Raw genomic sequence first — 23,851 nt, 5'->3', positions numbered from 1 at the left:
TTGAATTTAAGCTCTCTATTTTTATACAAGAATATCTCTAATATGCCTTCACTTAAAAATGGCATCTGTTCATGCAGTATCCCTCTGTGTTTCAGCAACTGTTCATGCAGCAATCTCTCTGTTTCAGCACCTGTTCATGCAGCAATCTCTCTGTTTCAGCACCTGTTCATGCAGTATCCCTCCATTTTAGCGCCTGTTCATGCAGTATCCCTCTGTGTTTCAGCACCTGTTCATGCAGTATCCCTCTGTGTTTCAGCACCTGTTCATGCAGTATCCCTCTCTGTTTCAGCACCTGTTCATGCAGTATCCCTCTGTGTTTCAGCAACTGTTCATGCAGCAGTCTCTCTGTTTCAGCACCTGTTCATGCAGTATCCCTCTATTTCAGCACCTGTTCATGCAGTATTCCTCTGTGTTTCAGCACCTGTTCATGCAGCAGTCTCTCTGTTTCAGCACCTGTTCATGCAGTATCCCTCTGTTTCAGCACCTGTTCATGCAGTATCCCTCTGTGTTTCAGCACCTGTTCATGCAGCAGTCTCTCTGTTTCAGCACCTGTTCATGCAGTATCCCTCTGTGTTTCAGCACCTGTTCATGCAGTATCCCTCTCTGTTTCAGCCCCTGTTTATGCAGTATCCCTCTGTGTTTCAGCAACTGTTCATGCAGTATCCCTCTCTGTTTCAGCACCTGTTCATGCAGTATCCCTCTATTTCAGCACCTGTTCATGCAGTATTCCTCTGTGTTTCAGCACCTGTTCATGCAGCAGTCTCTGTTTCAGCACCTGTTCATGCAGTATCCCTCTATTTCAGCCCCTGTTCATGCAGTATCCCTCTGTGTTTCAGCACCTGTTCATGCAGTACCCCTCTGTGTTTCAGCACCTGTTCATGCAGTATCCCTCTCTGTTTCAGCACCTGTTCATGCAGCAGTCTCCCTGTTTCAGCACCTGTTCATGCAGCAGCCTCTTTGTTTCAGCACCTGTTCATGCAGTATCCCTCTGTTTCAGCACCTGTTCATGCAGTATTCCTCTGTGTTTCAGCACCTGTTCATGCAGTATCCCTCTGTTTCAGCACCTGTTCATGCAGTATCCCTCTGTGTTTCAGCACCTGTTCATGCAGCAGTCTCTCTGTTTCAGCACCTGTTCATGCAGTATCCCTCTCTGTTTCAGCACCTGTTCATGCAGCAGTCCTCTGTTTCAGCACCTGTTCATGCAGTATCCCTCTGTTTCAGCCCCTGTTCATGCAGTATCCCTCTGTTTCAGCACCTGTTCATGCAGCATCCCCGCTGTGTGTTCCTGGCAGCATCCCTGTCTGTGCTCATCGTGCTCCTGGGCACATTCATGGGCTATCATCTCTACCTAGTGGTCACCAACCAAACCACCAATGAACGATACAAAGTGTCATATCTGGCTGAGAGGGAATACATTGAAACTGGAGATGCTCAACGGCGAAAGAAACTCCTGGCTCATAGACCCTATGATAAAGGCCTACTGCAAAATATTTCCGAAGTCTTATTCCCTTGGAGTGTCATCAAGTCAGCGCTGAAAGCCAAAGGGAGATAACTCTTTACATTCCTATATCCATCACTCAGGATCCTTTCAAGGCAGTTTATCTGAATGCAAGATAACCCAGATGTGTATGGTCCATGCCAGGGTTTCATGTGTATACATACATGCTGAATGTTATAGGGTCTGTAGTATTTCGTTTACACTTAAATTTGACTTATTGCTAACAGTATTAATCTAGACGCCAAACTGATTGTAATAATGCTTGCTTTGAAAGAGTGCTTGAATTAAATCATGAGGTAAATGACCATATCGCAAGTATTCTCATGGTTACATCTAGTATAAGCTTGTGTCTCTTGTTATAGAAATGCATTTGTAGTTATTCCATAACAGGAACTATCAAAAGATGGTAATGACTGTTATGAAGTAATTAAGCTGTGATTTCAGCATTAAAAACTAACAGTTTTAGTCCACTAGTCCTGTTAATGATAATATATATAGCAAACCCCTTGAAAAGGGCAAATTTCTACTAGTCCTTATGATACCTTATCTACTGGGCAGTTTGGCTAGGACTACAGGGTGCCGTTGTAAAAAAACCCAACCTTAGCGCTGCGACTGTGTTAAGGTATGGAGTTATGATCACCTTAGCGCTAAGATCACTTTGTACAACGGCACCCAGGACTAGTGCCAATTTCTAACTCTTGATTTAGCTAGAGACAAATCGCACGCAAATGGCATTAGGAAACTTGAGAAATCAGGATTTTAGCAATTTTTGCTGGAACATTATCAGTGTCCTACAGTGTCCTACAGTGTCCTACAGTGTCGATTGTATGATTCAGACTACATCATGAGCATCTGTTCATGAATCGCACCTTCCATCTAATGTACTGATACTCCTTGTTAGACATTTACTAACATGCTTCGGAGGGGAGATGATGACAAGCCATACATGAGGATGCTCATGATGTGGGTATCCTTGAGTTTACAAACTGTAATATGTAGATAATTTATTTTGTAGTATATGATCTATATCATGTATATATTTTCTTTAATGCCTTACTTTTCACCATGGTACTTTTCATCCTTCATGTTGATGTTGATGATGTCATTTTTCATTTTTTGTGATAGTTATGTTACAAATTGTGTTGAATTTATTCGTAACCAGTAGCCAAATTCCAATCGTTAGAGCCTTACGCACATCTTTGTACCAAAGCTACGTGATATTTTTGTACCTGTTCGTGTAGTTATTGATAACAATAACTAAAACAATAATTTTTTAACTATGGTTGTATTGTGTTAGGTGAACTACAAAGCCTTGTTTGTGAAATTCCTTACAAGAGATCTCCTAAATTGATTTGACAGTGGAGCATGGGTAAGAATAGCTTCCAAGCAGCATGAGTGAGGTGAGTTAATTAGATCGGATGGTCAGACTCGGCGACATGTTATTTCATGTCATCATGTCCTGTCCGGCAGTTGCTCAATGTCTTCAGTCGCTGGTGTGTCTCCTCCAGTGTTCAATACTTACAGGACTTCTTGCAGCATAATGGAGAGTTCAGGAACATTCTTTCACTCTCTCCGAGATATGCTCTGGGATTGTATTTGTCTCATGAAATGAGGCTTTAATATTCACGTCTTTGAAGACGACATCACACGTGTACAGTCTCTGTTTATATTTGCAACCCAGTTGAGCACAGCCTCACTCTCAGGCTCTGTTGACACTAATAATCACACAATTCATAGTGCGATGCCAGTATTAATAGAGCTTTGAAAGATATTTGCAGTGTAGGATCAAACATAGACTGTCTTCATTTCAAGTCATGTAACCACCAACCTACCCTGCCGTCCATCTTCCATTAAGTTTAGATGGAGTTTGTGAGTTTTTGAAGAGTTGAGTTATTCAAGATGCATCATCTATACTTGGTCTGGCTTTTATACACTACATTCCTCCATCATCTGAAAACAATTGTTCCCATTGCATGTTGTACATATCTATTTTGGTCAGCTAATGAAATCGGGTAGAAGGCAAGTGAGGTGTACTCTACTTTTGTGGACCCTATTGTCACCTGACATTGAAGCAAGATGTGATTTGTTGTGTATCGCTGCATTGAATATTTCAATTATATGAGGGATGTGTGTATAATGATCAGGTGTGTATCAGACAAACCAGTGATTGATTTTATGAACAACATCCTATAGGGCTGGGACGAGTCCAGATTTTTTACCTGGGTACCAACTACCTTATTACCTGACCCTACCCGGTACCCACTGTAGGTCTCAAGAGATAATTACAAGATGTCCGATTGGGACTTATTTTACCATGACCCTGGCAAAATGTATTTAGATACATGTATTAAATGATTTTGTCATGCATACACTGAAGTTGACTGAAGTATTATCTTTATTCAACCATATGAAAAGTCAGAAGGAATGGTGCATGGTCGGAAAGAAATGCGAAAATTAGTGACCTTTTAGTGTAACTATAGAGTTATAGATAATTTTTGTCAATAAACAATATTTCACGTGACTAACCAGGGGTCCGGATAGTCCAGTGGGTACCCGGTTCCTTCTCAGTACCCACCTGACCGGGGTACCCAAGTTACCCATCCCAGGCCTAACATCCCTATGCAGTTGGGTTACGATGACACCTAATCAATCTGTGGCTGTGGTTGATAAGGGAAACATTGCTGTTAATTCACAGTACACTCAGCACTCATTGGTCAGTGCTCTCGCTGGCATCGTGGACACATCTTCATGGATGATGGAGGAATGTACAGTATGCAAGGCTGTGAAGTACTGACGATGTACGAACTAGGTGGTGTATGTGCTTTTATACCTTTATATGCTGTGGATGTCAATATTAGTGTAGTACAGGCTGAAACACAGGTTAGACAAGCAATCTAAGTGTGTTGTGCCGTCGTTGTATTGTGATCTGTTGCTACCCTCCCTCCGTGTAAACTGAAGTGGAGGATGGTGTACTAGCTTCATAGTCTTCGAGTTCTGTGATGAATTTCCCTGTAATGATGCTCTCCTACAGGATTGAGTATTTTCCTGTGGGTAACAGTGTCACTCGTTGCAATAGAGAACATTGAATGATGACAGTGATGTGTTAACCATTAGGCAGGACTGCAGGGTCCAACCAAGCTGCAAAGATGCATCTTACTGAGGCAAGGGAATTAACTGACTGTAAAAGTCCAGTTTCTACCCTTGCCGAACTAGACAGGAATTACCGGTATGGAGTTATGTTTTGGCTGGACTAACGAGTCAATGCATAGTCAAATCAGAATCATGTAACGATGTTGACATTCTGTTCATAAACATCAGTGCAGATTTCGGACAATTGCAGAATTTGCATGGCGTGTGTACCGTCATCTGGGCTTCAACAGATATTTTCCAAATCTTTTCTGTATTTCATGTTTTTAATCAGGTGCTCAAGTGGTTCGATGCATTTTGCGATGTAAGACTCATCTTATTACAGTAAATATCATGAGTATCAATCAGATCAATTTCACTGGGCACCGCCATTTTGTTTGAAGCAAATGCAAATGATATGAAAGGTGGAATCTGATTGGTCAGTCGGAGGGTCATAGAAGGGATGTAACTCAAAATAGTCACTGGTTGCGCTACAATCGAGCCACATAACATCAGCCTAGTTTGTCAAGGGGGGGTTGGGGGAGGGGAACTGGGCTTTTTTAGTCAGTTAACTCCCTTGCCTCGGGAAGATGTAAAGATTCCACCTCACCTGTTTCATTAGAAAGCCACTTTCTTGCCCTGATTGTCCTGTAAGATTTCTATTTGTTGGCAGTTATCAAACACATTAAAACTTGATGAAAACACTGCTTATTAATCAGGTTTTTAATCAGGTATGTCCATTGTTCCATTGTGAGTCAATACCAGCAATAATGTGTCAATGGCATGGTATTCCACGCAGCAATAGGTATGTACATCTTGTTTGTCCAGCCATCCAACAACTACTATGACTGATTGAGGTATGGCCTGCAACTCAATCCTTCCTTCCTGTGTCATACAGTAATTACAGCGTTGGTTTGTGTGGTAAACTGTTGTGGAGGTACATGCTTCAGTGTGTCAGTCAGTGAAGAGGACAGATGTGTTGCAGCAACTGTCAGGCTCCTCATGGAGCTAGATCTCTATACAACTGTCAGGCTCCTCATGGAGCTAGATCTCTATACAACTGTAAGGCTCCTCATGGAGCTAGGTCTCTACACACCTGTCAGGCTCCTCATGGAGCTAGGTCTCTATACAACTGTCAGGCTCCTCATGGAGCTAGATCTCTATACAACTGTCAGGCTCCTCATGGAGCTAGATATCTACACAACTGGCAGGCTCCTCATGGAGCTAGGTCTCTACACAACTGTCAGGCTCCTCATGGAGCTAGATCTCTATACAACTGTCAGGCTCCTCATGGAGCTAGATCTCTATACAACTGTAAGGCTCCTCATGGAGCTAGGTCTCTACACACCTGTCAGGCTCCTCATGGAGCTAGATATCTACACAACTGGCAGGCTCCTCATGGAGCTAGGTCTCTACACAACTGTCAGGCTCCTCATGGAGCTAGATCTCTACACAACTGTCAGGCTCCTCATGGAGCTTGTTCTTCACACAACTGTCAGGCTCCTCATGGAGCTAGTTCTCTACACAACTGTCAGGCTCCTCATGGAGCTAGTTCTCTATACAACTGTCAGGCTCATGGAGCTAGGTCTCTACACACCTGTCAGGCTCTTCATGGAGCTAGTTCTCTACACAACTGTCAGGCTCATGGAGCTAGGTCTCTACACAACTGTCAGGCTCCTCATGGAGCTAGTTTTCTACACAGCTGTCAGGCTCCTCATGGAGTTAGTTTTCTACACAGCTGTCAGGCTCCTCATGGAGCTAGGTCTCTACACAACTGTCAGGCCCCTCATGGAGCTAGTTTTCTACACAGCTGTCAGGCTCCTCATGGAGTTAGTTTTCTACACAGCTGTCAGGCTCCTCATGGAGCTAGGTCTCTACACAACTGTCAGGCTACTCATGGAGCTAGGTCTCTACACAACTGTCAGGCTCCTCTATACAACTTCACGATATGGCTGAGACACTGCCGATGTGACATTAAATAATAACTCACTCACTTTCTATACAACTAGCATACTCCTCTTAGGTTTTTTGGATCCATTAAACATGGCATATTATTCTGTTGAATTAGCTTAGCATGTGTTTAACACTATATATTGATTATATCTGTAATGAAATGACCTTCCTTTCATCATGTTTGTGATGTCTGTATCATAAGGTGCGTGGGCCAGGGGCATACTATAACTCTGATCTTTGTATTCTCATGCAGTGCATCATCATAAAAAGTGATCAACTTGGAGCTACATTGAGCATGTTGAGCATGCTTCATGAACACTTGGCAGATAGCTCTAATAGCTTATCTCCATCTTGGTGTGACCCTCCAGTCTCCTATTTTTAATCTTAGCATCCCATGGTGTATTTCATTAGCTAATTCTCAGAACTCTCAGTTCTAAAATTTGATGGTCAAAATTTATGTTCTAAGATGCCTTAATGTAATAATGTTGTATGTTTTTTTTTGTTGAAGAGTTTTTGACACAATCTTATTTTTTTCTTGGCTGGCTAATTATCATCATTTAAAAAGAATCAGGATTTCTTCTGACCTTTTTTTTGCTTAAATTTGGACCGATGTTGATGGCATTTATATCCCTGTCCTGTGTAGTGATATCGGCATTAAATGTCAGAAAATCCCAATATGGCTGATAAAAGATTCAGCTGAATAGATCATGATAATAATCCATCTATTATTTATCACATATATTTATACATCATAAACATGATGCAATGCAAAGAAGACAAAGAACCAGTCTCAGAATGGCTTCTAGTAGCATGTTATACATTTATTAGATAAGGAGTTAATCAATGTATACATGGATTAAAAGAAAATCTATTTCATGTAAAATGCGAATTTGTTTTTGTATTTACATGTGCAAAAACATTAAAGTCATGGACAATTTATTCTTTAAGTTTTAAGCTAATCCTATTGATTCAGAGGACATTGTGATCAGGTGAAAATAATAATAATATGGATAATTTTCTTTGTTGTCACATTACACACGGTTGTCTTTCAGTTACCTGGTTGTGAAATATTTATGATGTATGCAAGAATCTTACAAACTGTCATTTGATTATCACAGAAACTGCTCACTTATGACTGATAAAACTCAGTATGGTGAGTGAGTGAGTGAGGTTTCATTCTGCTTTTAGCATTATTCCAGGATTTCAGTGTGACAAACCAGTAGTGGTGGGACAATGCACCGATGCGTCAGTCGCACACTAAGTAAAAATATCAATTCTGACCTTAAATGTTTGCTTGAATAACTGTTCCACTAAACACTGATCAGTAGTGCAAGCTAATAGTGAAAACATACATATTTTCATTTGTTGTGCCATACTTCACACTGCCAACTGTAAATCATCAGTGTGCCAGGTATTTGACCATCCTCTCTGTGAAAAAGATGGTTTACGCACTACAGATAAGAGCACATGCATGTATCGTGATACATATCGGATCGTGAGTAAGGTATTGAGTCCTTATGATCAGTAGAATCTCTGTCACTATTCAATTCAGAGCCGAAGACATCTTTTCATACTCTTTGAATCCAACCTATTATTAAAATCATTTTCTGGGGGATAAGTCATATCATGGCTTTAAATATCATAAAAACTCAAGGGGAAGTGTTTTATCTAACTTATGACCTGAAAAAAAAAAAACTTAAGACAACATTTATCCACATTTTTATGTTTCAAACATACTTTCCATGAACCTAAGGAAACAGGCGTAAAATATCTATTGCTGGCATATGTTTTTTTAAAAAGACAATCAAAAAAGCAATGCGATTTATCAGCGCCTGTGTAGCCTAATGGTACACTCACTGGGCTACAGATACAAAGGATTTGTATGTTTCAAACATACTTTTCTTGAACCTAAGGAAACAGGCGTAAAATATCTATTGCTGGGGTGCATTTTTTTAAAAAGGCATTGCGATTTATCAGCCTGTGTAGCCTAATGGTACACTCACTGGGCTACAGATTCAAAGGTTTTGTGTTCAATCCCCAGGAATATAAAAAAAATAAATTTTTGATTTGATTTTACATTTCATTACAGGTCACAATCTGAATGGAAGTTGTATTAATAAAATCCCGGGATATTTTAACACATAATATAGCAAATATCATGGAGTTTCCTATAAAATTCCAGATATATTATGTAAAATCCCGCTGACATTACACCAATGGGATGAAGTCCCGGGAGGTTTATAAGAGAACGCCTCATTCAGTTTGACACTGTAGAAATGGACTTACTACTGTTCTGACAGTGTCTGCAAGCTGCTGTGTGGACAGTAGGGGCTGTCCCAATCCCACCCTATAATAAGTTACTGGTTACCCTGTTTCAGTGTGTGATAACCTGGCCTGTCAAGCTGATGATAATGTGTTATTTGTTACGTTCAACATATTCATCCAGCCAACTATGTTTAATTACTCAGCTATATTGCTAGAATCTTTGTGTTATGTTGAATCAGGACGTAAACTTCTGGTGTGGGCACAAATGCATTTTACCTGACATCTATCCACCATAATGGCATGCGACAGCATTACTATTTGAAAATGATGCTCTAACTAAACAGAACAAATTACTCTGCTTGCTTTTGTTTGGTTTAATATGAATAAACAGAATTGGAAATCAGAGCAATTTGTAAACATAATTGGATGTCAGCGTCCAAGTTACTTGAAAATAGAAGGTCCAATATTGTGCGCTGTAATCTCATCATTGATGTCACTTGGGGCCATTTTCAACAAACAGTGTTTTTCCATTTATGTTGGTAGCTAAAAATCACATTTACTTATGAAAGCATTTAATTCAAGGTGTAGGGGCAAGCCCCACAAATCCAGCTATTTTAGCAATGTGGCTACAAATGGCATCTGGAAAATGTAGAAATTGTTCCATAAAGGAAGCTTGTGCATATCACTTCCCAAAATGGTGGAAGGTGTAGGGCTGCGATGGTTCAAAATTGCGTACACTAAAATCGTTATTGATTATTATTTAACGTTATCGTTAGAATCGTGCATCGTTAGAAAGAATTGTGAAAATTAGCGACTTGTAGTGTTACTGATGAGCTATAGCGAGTTTTTGTCTACTGGGTAAACAATATGTCACATGACTATAACCAGGGGTCTGGGTAGTCCTGTGGTTCCCTGGGTCCTACTCAGGGCCCTCCCGACCCTAGTTACCCTTCCCAGCCCTAGTAAGATGCTACTTGCCCTGGCAGGTTTACCTTGTCATGTGTTTGTTTATTTCTATGCAAATTCCTCGACCTCATAGTCATGATATTAAAGAGCAGAGACCTATTATTTCACAGACAGATGTTTGAACGGTTTTCACCACATTGTGTTTGCAGTACAGAACTCGGGGCCTGTTTTAAAGCAATCATTATAAGTAGCAATTCTTAGCTTTGCGCCATGCATGTGAGCCAGTGCTGTGTGTACATAGGCAATATCAATCAATCCCTTTCTGTCATCGGATCTAGTCATGTCCTGCCTATGAGGCAGGAAGATAGAAACAGCCACACAGTGGCATTTTGTATGTCATAGTTTCATAACCTGAATATCAAGTGATTCATGTGATTCAGTTGTTCATGTTTGGGAAGGCCTATGACCCAAGTGACCCAAATTCTACTCATGGAATTATATCATTCAGTATTGATAGCATACTTCTACATAAAATTTGTGAAAGTGATACTTTGTTCTAAAACATTTCTGAATGAACGAGACAATATGCAAGCAAATGCGACACAAATTGGTAAATTGTCTAGATGTCATTGTGACTTTTAAATAGTGATTGTGTTATACAAACTCGCGACTGTTTTAGTTATGATGTTTAGTATTATGATGTATAAGGCTGGCTTGGGAAAATTCCGGCATGGGTTTTATACCACTAGAATGTCAACTTTGTAACCAGTTAAAATAGGAAGTGTACTTGAAAACAGACCTTTGTCAGCAGCACAGCTGTATACTGGTACATATTTCTTCAATAGTATTACTCCATGATATATTGTCCACTCACTTATGAAGATGATTATTATCTTTCAATGATAGTTAGAATTTTTTAATTAAATTTTCTTGAAATTTATTTTAATTTTATATGCTGTTACTGTTGTAGTTTCACATTTAAACAAATGTAGATGAAGCATTAAGGATTGTCATCTGAAGAAAGCCTTTAGTCTTTAGCCCCTGTCAGGGACAGCCATCATAGAGCTGGAATATTGCTGAGTGCAGCGTTACACAACAACAACAACAACAACAACAACAAACAAACCTGTGTCATAGTGGTATTAGTATAGTGAAATCTTGTTAATTGTTCCCAGTGAAACCACTGAGATTAAAAGAAACCTGGATTGTAATCAGATATGCCAACCATTTGGATATCTATCAGAATTATAACAATATTTTTGACCAAATTCTGCCACAATGATTATGTAAAATATATCAAGAATATTGTCACAATACAACCTTGCTAGTATTTAGACTTGTAATTGACCTTGCTACAGGCATTGTCACACATACAGCCATAATTGATAAGCCCTTGGTTTAACTTGTGAAGGGGAGGTTGACATTTGAAGTTGTATTTTGAGCATGTTGAGGAGTTTGGGTGATACAATGCAATACAAATGATGATTATTATCATCAAAACCATAGTCAATCACACCGATAATTATTACTGTAGGTTTTTTAATTATTCATGTTAGCCCCCAATTAACCCAGATACACAATTGCCCAATTTTATCTCTATTTTTTCCATTTATTCGTACATGTATGTAGTGAAGTACCTTTTTCATATATAGATGTCCCCGTCAGTTATTGTCCCCAGATTTGACTCATGGATTTTGACTTATTCTTTTAATGTAACATTATGGTACAGATGCTAGTACCTTTATCAAGCATGTCATCAACAGCTGGGTAATTGTCTGGACGGCAGAGTGTCCAGATTGATGAGGTGTCATTGTATCCAAGTTTGTATCTTACTGCTGGAATGAACACAATAAGTGTTAAGCTTGTTGTATGGCAAACTCATCCACCTCCAAGGCAAATATATGATAGTGTGAGGGCAGAATCAGTGGCCTTTTTGTCAAAGGTGCCTCAGTTCAATATGCAGAGTTGCATCCCTTTGGCATGACATGATCCTATGAATGGGAGTTCGAATCCCAGATTTGCCCTGATTATGGACATTGGTTTGTCTGGACCTAACCGTTGGCCATGGGTTTCACCAAAGTGGTAAATGTGTGTGACCTGCATCACTTCATCTTTTATTCCAACCTGCCACACCTTGATTTTACAGTACAAATCTAATGATCCTCAGGCTCTGTTTAGGTCTCAGTGATCTGTCATCGCCCTCAGAGGAAGCTCACATGTTGATTTTGGGGTATTTTCACAAGGGCTGACTATTTTAATTACTTTTTTTACAGATCACCTGTCACTTTGTAGCAATTATAACATGTATGTTGTCTGTAATATCCAGTAACTTTACCTTTAAATTTACAATTACATTTTGACTGCGCATGCTCTCTCATTCTCACTGGTGGCCTATTAGCTGTGCAGAGTTGCATCCCTTGGGCACGCCAGAAACCTATGATTGTGGGTTCGAATCCCGGTTTGCCCTGATTATGTTTCTAGGTTTGGCAGCACCATATCCGTGCTCGTGAGTTCCACTGAAGTGGTAAACGTCTCAGACCTGCATCACTTTGGGCTTTCCCCCCACATTAAGCTGACACGCCATGATATAACTGGAATACTGTTAAAAAGTGGCATTAAACCCAACTCACTCACCCACTCACTCTCTCACTTGCTTCAGGTTAGACTTCACCTAAAGGAAAGGGATAGTATTTTCCCATAACACAAGAACAAAAAATGAATCTTAAGTTTAAAACTGAGGTTTGCCAACTTTGTTTCATCCAAAAATTGATTTGCAGTTTCACAGTAGGTATTGCTTGGGTGCGATCAAGCCTCAGAGTTTAAAACTTTTATCAACTCATGATAATATATTTAATAACAAAAGAAGATGAGATATTTTATTTATCATCCCAAATCATTCTTCCATTTGTAAACAGTTTTAATCATTATAATGCAGTGAGTATAATAGGTACAGCTAATCAGCTTTAGTGTCAGAGAGATTAGAAATGTTTTGATGGTGACCTCATTGTAACAGTGATGTCACAATGGTCTGCAAATTTAATTGCAGCAATGTCTCCGAGAAACAAAAATCCCTTGATCTCCCCCAGGTGATAGCTTCTTCGGAAGCCAGTTTTGGATGATAAACGAAAAAAATGTTTATGGGCACCGTGCAGTAGTCATTGATTAGTTTTATTTCAAAAAGAAATTTATTCACTCTTGCCCGCCCAACCCGACCCACTCTTTCTCTCTGCCCTCGTTTCCCCAACACCTTTCCTGCCTTTGGTATTATGTGTACCAGGGCTGGGACGAGTCCAAATTTACTGCCCTACCCTTGCCTGACCCCTACTGCCCACCCTTCCCGTGTACCTGCTGTAGGTCTCAGGAGCTGGGTACAAAATGTCCGCCTTGGAATTGTTTGACCAATAAGCATTTAGGTACCCTATAAAATGATTTGGTAATGCTTACACTGAAGTAGACTGAAGCTTTATCTTTCATATTAAAACATATAAAAATCAAAAGGAATGCATTCATAGTCCGAAAGAAATGCGAACATTCGTGACTTGTAGTGTAACCATGGAGGTCTAGATAATTTTTGCCATTAACAATATATCATGTGACTATCCACGGGTCCGGGTAGTCCTGTGGGTACCCGGGTCCTCCTCAGTACCCCATTGACCCGAGTACCTGCGTTACCCGTCCCAGACCTAGTTTGTACAAGAAGTGATACATTGATCTCTCCCTGTAAAGAATTATTTACTTGTTGATTTTCAAGCACCTATTCGTCATTTGACTGTTTGGCTCTGTCATGTCTGTGAGAGATATACAGTAGTGTTTTCTCTTATTGTTGACTATTTCAGTGATATTTACATTTGTTTCATATTACACTGTGTAATAACAAACTATGCATTTTCTTGTTTTTCATCTTGATTAAATATTTCCAGACTCATAATGATTTGTGTTTTGTATGTATGACTCGAAAGTTCACAAGTAGTCACACTGATCTACATATGATAATGAATCACAGTCACATTGAAGAACATTCATGTTGAATTGGCTGTACATTGGTCGGACAGAACAGGACTAGTAATGAAGAGAGACTGACAAAAACTACACAGATTAAGCCAGTTGGTATGTACACTGAATATATACCACTCCACTTATATAATATTATTTTTAGCATTCAATGATACACGAAAAGGATTCTCATGATATGTTGAGCAATATTTAAATATATCAGACATATCAAATCATCCCTATGAAAAGTGGAGTAGTATTTTTCCTCTATAACTTCAGTACCCAGCTGATTGGATTCAAATTGTTCAAAACCCTGCTTGTAAACTCTGTTTTTATGTATGTCTGTCTGTCTGTCTGTCTGTCAGATGTATGACAGTAATCCGATTGTTAAGCTATAAATTATTTCACAAAGCCCATACTGTAAATAACACCGATTAAAAAATGGTGAGATAAGATAAGGCTTTGGCTAACACTTCCTTCTATCTGAGACAATATGGTCTCTGCCTGAACGTTTGCATCAATAATGTGGGAATTAATCATTATAGACAGATATTGTGGTTTATGTCAACATGTTACAAGTATCATGTTCAACATAAATCTAATTCATAAACTATTTAGTGGAATGAATCCGTGCTTGGCATTATGAATTAAAATCCGTGTCTATAAATAACAGGGGTTTTCCAGAACTCAATCTATTTTTAGATGGGAATTTCCCACATTTTAACATTTGATAAGACTAGCTGAAATGAACAACGTTCTTTTTTTTACTTTCTCACTTCCTTGACTAGTGTCGGTATAGAATCAGGCTTATTCATAAAATATACAGTTAATGATTCAAAATATTTCAACCACGACAGGAAGAGAATGAATGATATGTGCGTAGTTTCATAAAGCCGATACCATATATGCATGGTCATTGATACAAGTATTAGTTAACTATAAACAACATATCACAGTCAAAGTGCCAATCCCAGTCTTGTGAATGAGCTGCAGGTATTGGTCAAACAGAGCGTTTATATACACTGTATTGTATCGTGCACACCTTCGGTCACGTGACTAATGGCCGCGATATAGGGTATTCCCCTTTTAGAGCTCACGCAATACACAGCCGTCAGCCGAACAGATCAGCCAGTGAGTATCCGTCCAATGCAAGTAGACTTGCGCCATATTACTCTTGTTTAGTGTTATTTTCCATACTCAAGTTATGGTCAGCAAAGGTTATTACAAGTAGGTATTTCGTTTTTGATGGTACTGCATATTAATTTTTTCAAACTTCATATTTATGAATTTCTCGGAATCAGGTAATGTCTTTTGGGGAGGGATATATTACTCAGATGTTAATCATAGCGAAATAGTTTATACTGTTAAATAGGAGTGACGTGGGGCTATAGAAAAAGCTAAACTAAATATAGATTTATTCAGACGGAATTATCTGACATTGCGTATCCAATTGACTCCAGTCAAGACAACTAGAGGTATGTACCGTCAGTCACGGGACATTGTGACTAATAATCCATACTTAAACCCTCACAGATGAGGTCTTAGAGTTTGTTGGTATAGAACATGTGTTTCTTGGTCCTATGCGTCAGTATGTTCTCTGTAGGTTACAGAAAAACAACAATATGGCTATAATATTGCTGACAGGACTTTAAAGGTTAACTCACTCACATAAAAATATGCATTCTTTTCTTATTTACTGTCGATCCTAGAATTCTTGCCGGTACTATATTTCAGCATGTTTTTTTTTGTCAATTTGTAAAAGTCAGTTTTTCATATTCTTATTGGATGTAGGATAATTCGTTTACGTAGTCTTATTGATGATAAAATTTGTTTTCCAAATGCTGAAAACCTTTCAAAGACGTGTCACATGGCCTTTTGCTATTTCAATTTCTACTCAGAGATTGGCTATTTCTGGTGTCCCCCGCCGTTACATTGCTGGAATATTGCTAATAGCGGCGTAAAACCATACTCACTCACTAATCTTCTGAGCGATATTGCACACCTTGAAACCTCGTTACTCTGAACCTCGATAATCCGGAAATCTCTGCTTCAGGACCATTAGGTCAGACATCGTTTGTTTACGAAGTTTCGCGACCCATTATTAATCTCTCTTCTTTTCCCCAACCTACATAACATTTTGATTTTTGTCGATGTTATGTAGGTTGGGGAAAAGAAGAGAGATTAATAATGTGTCGCGATTCGTCATAATTCCTTCAGTTTCGATATTCTTTTAAGATAAATGTTTAACACGTTTAAATTATAATATTTTAAATAATTTATTTATATTGAGAGCGACAGTACAGGATTTTTTAAAGCTTTAATTTTTTGGAGTAAGCGGATTCTTAAAACCAAGTCTTAAAATGATGGTGCATTCAATTACAAAGGGACATTACTCCGTACCCTTGGTTCGTTCATATCATTGATTTCATTGGGAACAGTTCACTCCTGTTAACGAGATGTAAGTGTATTTGATGTGTTTGTTTGTTTGTTGTTTAGCACCGCACTCAGCAATATTCCAGCTATATGACGGATCTTGTATCCGAGAAGGTTATTTTATCATTAAAATTGAGTTGAGCTGGTTTTAACGCCGCTTTCAACAGTATTCCAGTTATATCACGCGGTGCCAGCTTAATGTGGGAGGAAAGCCCGAAGTGATGCAGGTCTCAGACGTTTACCACTTCGGTGAAACCCACGAGCATGGGTATGGTGCTGACAAACCTAGAAACATAATCGGGGCGAACCTGGATTCGAACCCACTATCATTAAAATAGAAACTGTATGAGAAACTGGAGGCATTTGTATATTTTATTCATTGAAAAAAACTGATAAATACATTAACTGTCGACAGATGATATTCAAATGAAGAATGAGTGTTTTGTACGACTTTTTATCGTGTATTTTATAAAGTGAAAAAAGAGAACAAGGCACACATAGAAATTTCCTTCGTCTGTGGATACAAAACAGCGATGCACGGCATGGCATGGGGCATGGGGTGGTGGTAATTGTTCAATTGATTTATCATTGACTCTACATGTCAGGCTGCAGCGGGTTTTAAATGCAGCGACATATTTAACAAGTGTGTATTCAACTTGTCACCACGTAATTGCAACTAATATTAAAAAAGAACCCACAATGGTCGTTGAATTTAGTTAAGTTGAAAGGAGAACATATAGATTATATAAAATATTTTTGTAACAATACATTTCTACACTGATAGGCAAAGTTGGGTTTAAATATCAAACTTTAGACAAAAAAACCCCATATAATTTCATAGATACACTATCATGTCATACATGATAAACATTTGGTTGTTTTGTACAAAAACAAGCCATTTAAATGTTTTTAACCATTGTTCAAATGTGAGGACAGTTATCGGTTTCTCGTTCCCCATGTATACATGTTCAGAATGAATACACGACAGGCGTCATGCCGGCTACTGTATACTTTGTTCTAGTGTTAGTTCGTGGTATTAGGTGAATGTGGTATAGGATTGTGCTAAAAATCTGTTGTGAAATTATTGTTTATTCACTCATTGATGCGGCTCATGTGCTCTTTAAAGAATGCTGAGGTATTGCCATGTTCAAATTCAGAATGACCCGCATGGCATCCACCTTACATCTATAACATGATTCTTTAACTTGTAAGGTCTGACAAGGATCGACGGAGTGGACAATTGCTTTTTTTCTCAATCACCGGTTTGTCTGGCCCTACTTGATTATTTACAGGGCTTCGTGAAATGGCTTGATTGTGAATAGTACTGGCTGACATGAAACAGCATTACATTACCGATAACTGTCAGGCAGACTAAGATGTGATGATTATGATTACTGATGTACAATGTATTGGAGTGAGTGAGTTGGTTTAACGCCGATTTTAACAGTATTACAGTTATATCGCGGCGTGTCAACTTAATGTTGGAGGAAAGCCCGAAGTGATACAGGTCTCAGACGTTTACCACTTCTGTGAAACCCACGAACACCGGCATGGTGCTGACAAACCTAGAAACATAATCGGGGCAAACCTGGATTCGAACCTACAATCATAGGTTTCCAAGGGACGCAACTCTGCACAGCGAATCGCGGCGCTTTAGACGACTGGGCCACCCGTGCCCCAAAAATGTATTTGAATAGCTGGCAGTTATATACACTATTTGTAGATATCCAAATTATGTTCGTCATGTGTATTTCCAGAGTAATATTGGAGATGCACTTTGGCAAACATAACAAATATGTTCGTGATAAGGAACCGCCGATTCAACCATCCCTCCTAAATAAGTGACCAGTCGTTTTATGTACAAAGCTAGGCATGGATGATACGTCGAAGAGAAAGAAATGAAATGTTGGATATTACGAAAACTTGTCGGAAAGTTGTCATTTAGTTTACATACCAGACACAACAATACATATTACCAGGTAATCTAGGACAGAAAGTTGTCATTTAGTTTACATACCAGACACAACAATACATATTACCAGGAAATCTAGGACGGAAAGTTGTCATTTAGTTTACATACCAGACACAACGATACATATTACCAGGAAATCTAAGACGGAATGTTGTCATTTAGCTTACATACCAGACACAACAATACATATTACCAGGTAATCTAGGGCGGAAAGTTGTCATTTAGTTTACATACCAGACACAACAATACATATTACCAGGTAATCTAGGACGGAAGGTTGTCATTAAGTTTACATCCCAGACACAACAATACATATTACCAGGTAATCTAGGACGGAAGGTTGTCATTAAGTTTACATACCAGACACAACAATACATATTACCAGGTAATCTAGGACGGAAGGTTGTCATTAAGTTTACATACCAGACACAACAATATATATTACAAGGAAATCTAGGGCGGAAAGTTGTCAATAAGTTTACATACCAGACACAACAATATATATTACAAGGAAATCTAGGGTGGAAAGTTGTCAATAAGTTTACATACCAGACACAACAATATATATTACAAGGAAATCTAGGACGGAAAGTTGTCAATAAGTTTACATACCAGACACAACAATACATATTACCAGGAGATCTCGAACAGATTTCACATTCATTTCCGTAACCAGTCCTGTTACAATCATGCAAAGATAACACACACGTTTTCAATATTTCTTTGTTTGTTTTGTTGTTTAACGCCGCACTCGGCAATCTTCCAGCTTTATGACAGCGGTCTGTAAGTAATCGAGTCTGGACCAGACAATCCAGTGTTTGACATCATGAGCATCGATCCAAGCAACTGTGATACGATGACGTGTATCAACCACGACAACGAGCCTGACCACATGATCCCGTTAATCGCCTCTTTCGACAAGCTTAGTCGCTTTTTACGGCAAGCATCGTTTGCTGAATACCTATTCTACCCCGGATCTTCACGGGTCGTTTTTCAATATAGGAATAAACAGTTACAGTAGAATGTTTAGAGGTTCATCGTGAAATTTTTATTTCCCTTTTCTTTCGCTTTCAGTGAGAAATATCTCCAACTTTGGGACAAAATAAATAGGCTTCCAAATGTAAACCGGGAATATTTATAGAATAAGAATGATAAGGATACCCTATGAACCCTTTCCTTGGTGGCTGACAAAGATTTGTGTAATCAAATATAATTTTGGAAAGAAAAAGAAAATCCCCAATTGCAAAGACATTTAACTCTGATATGCATTTGTCTTTACCGACAGTGGCATACACGGCGTATGGTGTATATATTTACATGTAATATACAAGACAACAAAGTCTTATGTTTTTACTCTGACGACGCAGTGAGGTAGCCTTGGGGTTAAAGCGTTTGCTCGTCACGCCGAAGGCCCGGGTTCGATTCCCCTAATGGGTACAATGCGTGAAGCCCATTTCTGGTGTCCCCCGTCGTGATATTGCTGGAATATTGATAAAAGCGGCGTAAAACCATACTCACTCGCTCACTCACTCTCCCACTGAGACCAGGGGCACGGATGGCACTGTCGTCTGAGGCGCCGCCAATGGATGTGCAGAGTTGCGTCCCTTGGGCCAAAACTGACGATCGTGGGTTCGAATCCCAGATTCTCCCTGGTTGTGTCTAGGTTTGTCAGCACCATATCCGTGCTCGTGGATTTCACCAAAGTGGTAAACGTCTGATACCTGCATCACTGCGGCCTTACCGCTGTCATATCACTGAAAATACTGTTCTGTGCAGCGTTAAACGAAATACACTCACTCTCATTGAGACTAACATGTATCTGTATGACAGCACAATGGAGCATTACGACATCACCACCAGCATGCCGCTGCTGTCGGGCCTGGAGACGGCGTTCCAGGATTCCCTCACATCCAACACCTGCATCCCTCTGCTGAAGCAGGAACTCAAGTCCAAGATCCAGATCAGACGTCTTCGGCAAGGTCAAGGCGAACTGAAGGTCACCTTTGAACCGAAACCAAAACACGAGGTACATAAAATGGATACGAATTAGAGTTTATATTCCCGCAGCAGAACAATCACATGCACGCACGCACGCACGCACGCACGGGCGCACACGCGCACACGCGCACACGCTGTGGAATTCTTTTTTGCGGGACTAGTTTTATTTGTAACCTGTTTTATCAAGAGGTGCCGTATAAGTATTTTGGAAGCTACTTAGTTGATAGAGTTTGTTGTATGGCATTTTTCGGTGACAGTACAGCTGTGTCTTGTTTCTCACCCCAACAGACAAGATCTTGCGTTAGATGTCTATATCAATGTTTAGTCCAATCTCATTAAAATCAGATCTTAGTTCTCGCTACCGCTAAACAAAGATCTGAAGATATCCCATTAGGTGTCACGTCAGAACGAATTTTTTATCTGACCAATCAGTGCGTCGCTTACCAGATTAGGAAAGTGACAGTCGGAATCTAATCATGCAATCTCGAAAACTTTAACATGGGGTATTCCGAACGATAGTTACGGGTTTAACGACTGAACCCTTAGAATCTAGACCATCTATTAGTCATTCCAGAATGTTTTTTTGTTCAGGTTTCAAATTTGTAATCGAGAATTTGTCAAAATATGCTTGGAAGCGTAGTCGCCAATTTGAAATTTGTGCCGTAAAGCACGAGAAAGCTGCCTTCTGATTGGTCATTTAATTGGTCGGTCAAAGTTCGCGCAAGGTCGGTCTGACGTGACCCGAAATAAGATGTCCTCAGATCTTTGTTTGGCGGTAGCGAGAACTAAGATCTGATTTTAATGAGATTGATGTTTAGTCCCCTGTGGTCCGTGGTTCGCCGTGAAGAGTTACGTCCCTTAGAGCTCATGCAACCCTGTGTGTCGTTACATCGAATGAGGGTCTTGAGGATGCTATGCCCCTCCTCTCCTGAATCCTGAATACTTTCTATTTTTTCACAGTCCTCAGCCCGGAATCCCGAATACCACTTAACAAAAATCCTTTTGAACAAGTGGTGCGATTTGAAGTTATAATCTATGAAAATATATCTACATTTTTTATATTATAAACGATTTTTTTACGTGCACCATTACTTTTTTACGAGTTGAATATGCGTACCAAGAACGATTTTATTTTCGTCCCGCGTACCACACTGCTGAGTTCCGAATACCCTCCGAATACCCTCTAAATATACCACCGAATCATTGCAGCTTCTGTTATTGCAAGGCTGTTGTTTCAGTGCAAAGTTGCTGAAGTGTTGATGATGTTGCAGTGTCGATGTTGTTGCAGTGCTGTTGAAGTTGCAGTGACAATGTTGTAGTGATGATGCTGTTGGTTGTAGTTGACGGATGAGGAGAAGCAGAAGCAGGCGAGGAGGCGAGAGGTCAACAGGATGGCGGCGCTCAAGTTCCGGAGGAAGAAGAAGGATAAGATAACGGAGCTGGAGGAAGTAAGTCACGTGCATGGATGTAGTCACTGAGTCAGCAGCATAACAGATGTCGGTTTATCAGACCCGGTGGTTAATGGTGTGACCACGAACCTCCCTGTCGCTATGGTGACACACTTATTAAAAATACGATAAGGTTCCATTAAGCGGCATATTATCAAAATATTGTCGTTAAAAAAGACAAACTTGCATTTGAAGCTCAAATAACATTCTTAACATCAGTGTTAACATAGACGTGATTCATTGTCTGTCTCCCAGACCCTAGAGAATAAATAAGGAAAGGAGTCCAACTCAAGTCTAGAATGATTGGGCAAGTCTAGATTGCCTCAGCAAAAAATAAACTTTGTACTGGGCTCAATTTGGATTTGATTTTTTTTATGTTGTCTATATGTTACAGGGAATATGTATAATCAGGGAATATGTATAATCCCTGAACTTTTCAGGGAATATATTTAATGTCTGATCTACTCAGAGAATATACATAATCTCTTAAATTTTCAGGTATTATACATATTCCCTGATTTAACATCAGTAGTTTTAGACATATTCCCTGAAATTAGCATATATATTTTTCGTAATTTCTGGAACTGAATGTCAGTCTACCTTATTCACCGCAGTGTTCTAGATACATTGCTATATGGTCTCTGTAAATACTCGTTATAAAGTTTATAAGAGGGGACATAGTAAGGAAGAAACGGGCATTGGCTCTTACGGGTAAATATTGTCTGTTGCAGAAAGCAAACAAACTCACTGCTGAGAACAAGCGTCTGGAAGAAGAACTACAACAATGGCGGAACATCCACGAGACCCGACAGTGCTCAACCCCGGTCACACCCGAGGGTGGCTATGTGTGGGTGTTGATACAGACCGACAGGTGACCCCACACGGACCTCCGTAGCCCAATAAAGACTGTGACCCACCACGTGATTTCTGACGCATGTGCATGAGGGCACCGTGACACTGAACAATTTGCTGTTACGGAGAGAGCATTGTATATATGTTTATATATTTATTCAAGTATCGCTGTACGGATCGTGCCTGGGAATAGTGTTGTTAATAGGGTAATACTTACAAATGCCCAGAAGGAAGATTTACCCGCAAGCACCATCGTACCTTCCCAAGAGCAGTTCGTGATATGGCGATCGGCTTCGATTGAGAACATGCAGAAGATAGTGTAATGCTCCCTGATCGGACATCATGTATCACCTGATACGTCACGCTTAACGTTGAACACTGACGCTATACGGCCTGCAGTTGAGTCCTGTTTCATAAAGCGGTGTTAGCGACAAAACCGTCTGAAATATATGTTAAAGTATGGGAGTCATGATTTAAAGCGCTAAGTTCGGTCTGTGAAACGGAACCGTTTCAATAAACCACCTTAGCAGTAAGAGTAGCTTACAAGTCTGTGTATGTGTATGGGGTGACGTCATTCGTAGTGCTGAGATATCTTTTAAACGTGACACTTTTGTTTTTAGTTGTCGTGTGGTATAGATTGAGTGCCCTAGTCATTTTGAAATAATTAAAGTTCGTTGTGTTCATTGTAATTCCTGCATTCTGATTAGCTTAATAGATCACGCGTTTGTAGCATTCATTCCCAAAACATGTACAAAATTATGCCACGCTCATCGACGCGGACTACTTTTACTACGCGGATTCATAGTTTGCTCATCGTGTTTTCGATTCATACCTCAATGAACCGAAAAAGAATCCACAGTCAATTCTTAAATGAGTTAGATAAGGGAACGTGTACTGTGTTTAGACAATGACAAAAATCATAATCATATTTTTTAGTTGACTGTCCAATTCTACTAGTGTATGCGATGACGTGATTGTTTACAATGTGCACTCTTTTGCAGATATTGTTGTTTTATGTACGTGCTAGACGTATACATCTGTTTACCTCTATCTCTGTGTTGACGTTATTATTACACGTTTATTTCTATGATGGAACAAGAATAAAGAGACCCATCGAGCTATATGGATCTTTTGCTTGATTCCTGTGATATTCTTTTGTTGTTATTTATATCGCCGACGAAAGTGTCATATTCTAATGGCCATAGTTTGGTTAAGGGTCCATGGCAGAACGATGTGCCCTGTCTTGTACAGTTTAATATGAACGTCCAAAGGAAACTCGATGAATGTAAAGGTATATGGTTTTCAAAATGGTCTGTCTTTTAGTATAAATAATTGAGTATTTATCTTTTCGCGAATGCAATCAACCTATTCAAATAGCATTGATAGCAGCGTCATTCGAGTATATTT

At 39.5% G+C, this 23,851-nt stretch overlaps 3 protein-coding genes across 5 annotated transcripts in view; all 3 read left to right on the top strand.

The window, feature by feature from the left end:
• Positions 1 to 2,594, top strand: part of LOC139467999 (palmitoyltransferase ZDHHC4-like) — a 43,243-nt gene extending 40,649 nt beyond the window's left edge. For both annotated transcript variants that reach the window (XM_071249638.1, XM_071249637.1), the window contains exon 6: positions 1,253 to 2,594. In XM_071249638.1, coding sequence (XP_071105739.1) covers positions 1,253 to 1,552 — 300 coding nt within the window. In that variant the 3' untranslated portion in view covers positions 1,553 to 2,594. The remainder of the gene's footprint in view (positions 1 to 1,252) is intronic.
• Positions 2,595 to 5,180: 2,586 nt separating this feature from the next.
• On the top strand, positions 5,181 to 6,866 carry LOC139469012 (uncharacterized). The gene has a single exon (XM_071251148.1). The coding sequence runs from the start codon at positions 5,627 to 5,629 to the stop codon at positions 6,578 to 6,580; it is 954 nt and encodes a 317-aa protein (XP_071107249.1). The 5' UTR covers positions 5,181 to 5,626; the 3' UTR covers positions 6,581 to 6,866.
• A 6,974-nt stretch (positions 6,867 to 13,840) lies between these two features.
• LOC139469011 (cyclic AMP-dependent transcription factor ATF-3-like) lies at positions 13,841 to 23,544 on the top strand. Of its 2 annotated transcripts, none has more exons than XM_071251147.1 (4): positions 13,841 to 13,855; positions 19,977 to 20,172; positions 21,485 to 21,592; positions 22,324 to 23,544. In XM_071251147.1, the coding sequence occupies exons 2-4, from the start codon at positions 19,981 to 19,983 to the stop codon at positions 22,465 to 22,467; spliced, it is 444 nt and encodes a 147-aa protein (XP_071107248.1). In that variant the 5' UTR covers positions 13,841 to 13,855; positions 19,977 to 19,980; the 3' UTR covers positions 22,468 to 23,544. The 2 variants fall into 2 exon arrangements, with proteins under 2 accessions (XP_071107248.1, XP_071107247.1); XM_071251146.1 differs by lacking the exon at positions 13,841 to 13,855 and adding an exon at positions 14,910 to 14,968.
• The last annotated feature ends 307 nt before the right edge of the window (positions 23,545 to 23,851 follow it).

This window comes from Haliotis cracherodii, unplaced genomic scaffold (genome assembly GCF_022045235.1).
Source record: "Haliotis cracherodii isolate W230 unplaced genomic scaffold, xgHalCrac1.p SCAF_2, whole genome shotgun sequence".
In the NCBI taxonomy this organism is placed as follows: Eukaryota; Metazoa; Mollusca; class Gastropoda; order Lepetellida; family Haliotidae; genus Haliotis; species Haliotis cracherodii.
This window is presented reverse-complemented; position numbering and strand designations above follow the sequence as displayed.

Bases quoted from the DNA above. Each gene is read 5' to 3' on its own strand.
- LOC139469012 (XM_071251148.1), top strand. From the start codon at position 5,627: ATGGAGCTAGATCTCTATACAACTGTCAGGCTCCTCATGGAGCTAGAT.
- LOC139469011 (XM_071251146.1), top strand. From the start codon at position 14,946: ATGGTCAGCAAAGGTTATTACAA. The intron at 14,969-19,976 runs GTAGGTATTTCG...TCTGTATGACAG, and splicing joins GTCAGCAAAGGTTATTACAA to CACAATGGAGCATTACGACA. The intron at 21,593-22,323 runs GTAAGTCACGTG...TGTCTGTTGCAG, and splicing joins AGATAACGGAGCTGGAGGAA to AAAGCAAACAAACTCACTGC.